Below are 5,000 nucleotides of genomic sequence, written 5' to 3' on the forward strand. Positions count from 1 at the left end.
AAAAGACCAAACTTGAATTTCAACAAACCATCTATAATGTAAAGCAGTAATAATAGTAATAATACATTTTGTACATGCAATATAATGAGAGTATATGTTTCTATCATACCTAATCTTTATTATATTGAGTTATCTCAGGCATCACAAATGTACATAAATAGAATTAACATAGTAACAACCTCCTAAATTATCTTGGCAACTGCTCTCAGTTTTTGTATCCTGAGATCAAAGGAACGTTGATTTCTTTGTCGAGTGACAAAATGGCGGTTGTGGGAAAAGGCAAGCCTTCACCATACGTACGTGTTTTGTGGGTAAAGAAGAATTGTGCAAAATATGTTGTCTTTAAAATCTACAACAGTGTTACAGTGGGTTTTTTAGAGTCAGGAAATCACTTTAAACTGAAAACCCTCTGAACTAGAGCTGTATAGATAGATAGATAGGTTTCTATTTATGGAATATAATATAAGTGCCTCAATCCTACTCCCAGCCAAGACAAAATTACAGAAAATCTTTTGGATATGTTGGATAATAAAAAGACAAGCCTCAAGCACTTTAACAAAAATTAATTCATAGAATTATACATCATAATGTGGAGAAGAAAATGAGGAGGGAGAGAGATGTTGAGAAAGAAATCGAGATGGGGAGGGAGAGAGATGTTGAGAAAGAAATCGAGATGGGGAGAGAGAGAGATGTTAAGGGGGAGATAGAAATGGAGAGAGAAAGAGGTTGATAAAGAGAGCAAGATAGAAAGAAAGTAAGATAGCGAGAGAGTTGTTTGAAATGAGATAATCATAGGACTAGAAGTAGAGACACAGAGAGAGGATGAGATAACCAGACCAGAGAGTTCTTTAAGGGCTCAACTGAAAGGAATCTGGCCTGCTTTCAGCTCCGAGATTTTGCACAGGTTGTTGAAAAAAAAAAAAGAACTTCTCAGACAGAGGGACGCTTCTTCGGCTTGACTCTGGGTGTCGACTTGTGTCCCGGGGGGAGGGTGTGTTTCTGGTTCTGGTTGTGGTTCTGGGCCAAAGGCGTCGACGGCTGCTCCTGGGTCGGGCAGCAACTGGGCGCAGACACCGGGTAGAGGAGGGGAATGGCTATCCCTTGGTCGGGCTTCTCGAAGGCGTTTATCAAGTTCTTGACTTTCCGAAAGTAGCGTTTCTGTTGGTCGGGCGCCGTCTGAAAAACAGGAAGCAATGGACGTAAGTCTTCGGTTTCCTTGCAGAGTGCTGATTGAGAGCACGTTGCACTCGTGCAGTTTCCTTTCTTCCAGCCTTCTAACACAGAACAAGCTTTTGCTTAGACCTCAATATCCAAAACATGTTGATCAGTTCTGCTATTTGTCATCCACAATACGACGGAATAGTTTGATGCAAACTGCATCTTGTGTGTGTCTTTCACAGCCTGATGTACTGCATGTGTCAAATGCTCTCTTTTTTCAGCGTGTCACAGTGTGTACAGTGATATTTCTTGAAAAACTAGACAATACTGATGAATGTCCTTACTCTGTACATCTAAGCAAAGTGGACTCAGAGTCTCATTTGACTAGCATATGTTTAGCCTCCTTCTGTGGAAACATTTAATCAATTACACTATTGTTTTTTTTGTTTTGTTTTTTCATGTGAGAGCAAAAGCATGCTGGTCTATAAATAGGCCAGCCAGAGTATATGAGACCACCGTCAGCTCTGATCTAAGCGTGTGGTGAATGTTGTGGTTTTTTCTTTCTATGGTTACGACCAGAGGAACATTTGAGTTCTCGAAGACCAGTAGACCAAGATATGGTATCATTGTTGTTTTGAATTTCAACTTTGTCACAGATATTTCTCCTAAAATTCCTTTAAAATTAAATGTAGGCACCTTAAAAAATAAATAAAAAAGATCTTCTAGCTTCGAGCAGGTTTCTTATCATGGGCTAGTTATGTGGACTTTAATGTGAGAATGTGTTGCTCATCCCCAAACACAAAGGGTGTGTTGCGAGAGCACCAGAGGAGGTCATGCTGAGTCTTAAATGTCTTAACATTTAGTCAAAACTGAGCTTAATTTGGCTCTGGTGAGTTTTCTCCTTTAAGGCCGTAGGAGAGCTGAGAAATCTGAGAAGCTACGGATTTAAACCTTAATCGAAACTTTTAATCTTGTTGAGCAGAAAGTTATTTTTTCTTATGCCGAGACACATCTGACGGGGTGCGTCAGATGTCGAACGATTTCAAATGCCACCTTTCTGTGGCGTTGGAGACGGGCATGTTCACTTTTTAGCAAGGCTGCACCGTTTTCTGCTGCAGATGCATTTAGTGCAGGAGTGGGTCGTGCCACACAGAACACCAGATGTTGTGGCTGATTGAGACATTGGATGTTCAAATACAAACACTATCCACTTCCCACAGCGTGTTTGTGAGCCTGTTCTATGCCGAACCTGTGTGTTTTGGCGTCCGTATGATCGACCACTACTAATTAGTATCAGAGTTTTTTTTTTTAATGAAACTTTGAACGTGTAACTCTCTTGGTATTGCTTCCGATCAACGGGCCTATTATTCCACGATTTTCTAATTAAAGCTTTTTCAGCGTCTGCCACTGCAACGCAACGCAGTTCACAGAAGACAAAGGGCCGCAGTAAAATGTGGCGTAACTGCACGCAAATAAAGAACAATCATTTAGGAGTGTAATGTCTTAAACAGGTGTTTTTTTTCAGGCCTTGCTTCTCTCCCTCTGCGAGGACAAATTGTGCACGGACCAGGGCACATGACTGATCACCGTGTTCAACAGGCACTTGTGGAAGGGAAACAGGGAGGGAAAAGAGCCATTGTGCTTCTAAAGTATCAAATGTAAAACATGCCTGAGCGACTTATGGAGTGGTGTGGCAACACATACTTAAGAGAGCTATACGCTAAATGAATTACACTACACAACCTATAGATCTTAAAGTGAAACCCAGGGTCGCTGTGAGAGAATTGATGAATTATTGATTAGTGAATTAAGCAGGTGGAGATCTTGTTAACCATCCTGCCTCCTGGTGTGGTGGCCACCCCTTTGCTTTTACCTAGACTGAGCTGCTGATCAACCTGCTAAATCAGGGCTTTCAGATGTCTTTATCTCCATAAGAGGAACTGATTCGTTAATGTTCTAATGTTGGAACGTGGTCTGTTGAGGTCATATGAGAAACTGCATCTGTACGCAGGCTTGTATGTGCATTTGTGCATGTGACTCACCTCGGCTGCCCAAGATCCCTCCGCGTTCTGGTGTAGCCTATAGGTGTAGACGTAGCCTTGGCACCTGTCGATGGACAATTCATACTCAATGTTAAATCATTCTTCTGACAATAGATACTTTTATTTATTATTCCCAGCAATGGATCTTTATAATGCTTACAACCCCTCTCCCTACAAAAAAGCAGCTGCACAAGATAACCGTTTGTCAATCTTAATTGTCGTTTTTATTTCCATTATCTTCAACTCACACTGAGGGCCTCGTCATTACCAGTGACCCATCAAACGTGTCTTAGTTCTGCAAAACACAGATAGATACAATATGAGAGAAGTCGAAAAATGCAATGCAACTTACAGCACACACAGGCAGTAGACTCCAGACATGGACTCGCTGTCTCTGATCAGGTAGCTTCCATCTCGGCCTGCCTCGCATAGTCTCCTCTCACACTGGGTTTTGCCAATGGGGCCGTGGTAGACGGACACTGAATCCATCCTCTCAGGTCTTTGTTCTCTCCCTGTGACACTCGGCCTGTCTGCGCTCCGCACTGGCATCTCTCGACAGAAGCCTCGCTTCCACCACAGAAGTACTTGTTCCTTCAACAGGAAATGATGTCAGACTTGGCAGGAAGTCACTTCAAAGGCCATGGCATGCTTTTTACATTTTACATCATCAGAATCATCAGAAACAGAATTGTTTTTATTGCTTACCAGGAATTTGCCTTGCATTTTGGTGCAGACAATAAACATAAAACATAGTTGTTCTACTGAACATAAGAAAAAGAATATATACAATATATAAATCATAGTACAGAGAAAAAGTGGCAAATATCAGTTAAGAGACGTTTTTAAGAGGGGATTGTAGATATTTTGTCTGGACTACAATCGAATAAATGAGCCAAAACTAAACATTGCAATATACATCTCGCGACAGTCATCTCATATGTTGGCCTATCCAGTGTCCTATACAGTATCACATGTGGTTATTTTGAGGTCAAGCCTGGGTTAAGTGTATGAGGAATAAGATAAAGTTCAAAAGCAGGAAACTGAGATATAAGAGCTCCATGCGTGCCTTCGCATCCACACCGCTAATTAGCACAGTGGCTACGCTGGACGAGGCTAATGCAAGACGCTGGGCCCTTGGACCTGCAGAGTCAGGGGATCAAGAGCTGCCAAAGGGCCTCTTGTCCAAGACACTCCCCAACACACCCCTCAGTCAGCTCAGCAGTTTGTGTCTCTTCTCTTAACAACAACTTGGGCCAATGCTGCTGCTGGGATGGCATAGATGCATAGACTTTGTTTGTTTGTGTGATTCATCATTGAGAAGGTGCTATGTTATGTCTTATTTATTTCTATTTATATATATACATGTTTATTTTCCCAATGGGCATATTTTTCTGCCCTCTTATAGACTACCACTGAGAGGTCTTGCCGTTTGTAGGTAACACAGTGTATTACAGGGTGTGTTAAATGTAGTTCTTTAGAAACCATTCTTCATTTGAACTAACCTTTATTTAATGTTTAAGTCCGATGGCCCACTGCTGTTCCTCCATGGCGCACGGGGGGGTTTGGGGGGGCGCCTTCCTGGCCAGGGTGCATTGAGAAGACACACAGAAGCCTGAGGCTTTGCTTAACTCATCTGACGTGATTTTGACATTTCCTTTCGCATTCTGTTTCATGACTAATACTGATACAAATACTTCTGTGGTCGCCCCCCAAAGCCCGTGAGACAAACACACACACACAGAGTTGCTTTCTTTTTCTCTGCGTCTCCCACACACATACAATAGCTTTCTCTCTCTCTCT

The 5,000-nt window shown here is 42.0% G+C and overlaps 1 protein-coding gene across 1 annotated transcript; it reads right to left on the reverse strand.

Moving 5' to 3' along the window:
* Positions 1 to 930: 930 nt before the first annotated feature.
* On the reverse strand, positions 931 to 3,788 carry sh2d1ab (SH2 domain containing 1A duplicate b; the record flags this gene model as incomplete). Its single annotated transcript, XM_080840426.1, has 3 exons — positions 3,553 to 3,788; positions 3,201 to 3,264; positions 931 to 1,176 (listed from the first exon to the last, which is right to left on the reverse strand). Exons 1-3 carry the CDS (start codon positions 3,747 to 3,749, stop codon positions 931 to 933), a joined length of 507 nt encoding a protein of 168 aa, XP_080696552.1. The 5' UTR covers positions 3,750 to 3,788.
* Between the last annotated feature and the right edge of the window lie 1,212 nt (positions 3,789 to 5,000).

Source organism: Sprattus sprattus (genome assembly GCF_963457725.1).
Source record: "Sprattus sprattus genome assembly, chromosome: 6".
NCBI lineage: Eukaryota > Metazoa > Chordata > Actinopteri > Clupeiformes > Clupeidae > Sprattus > Sprattus sprattus.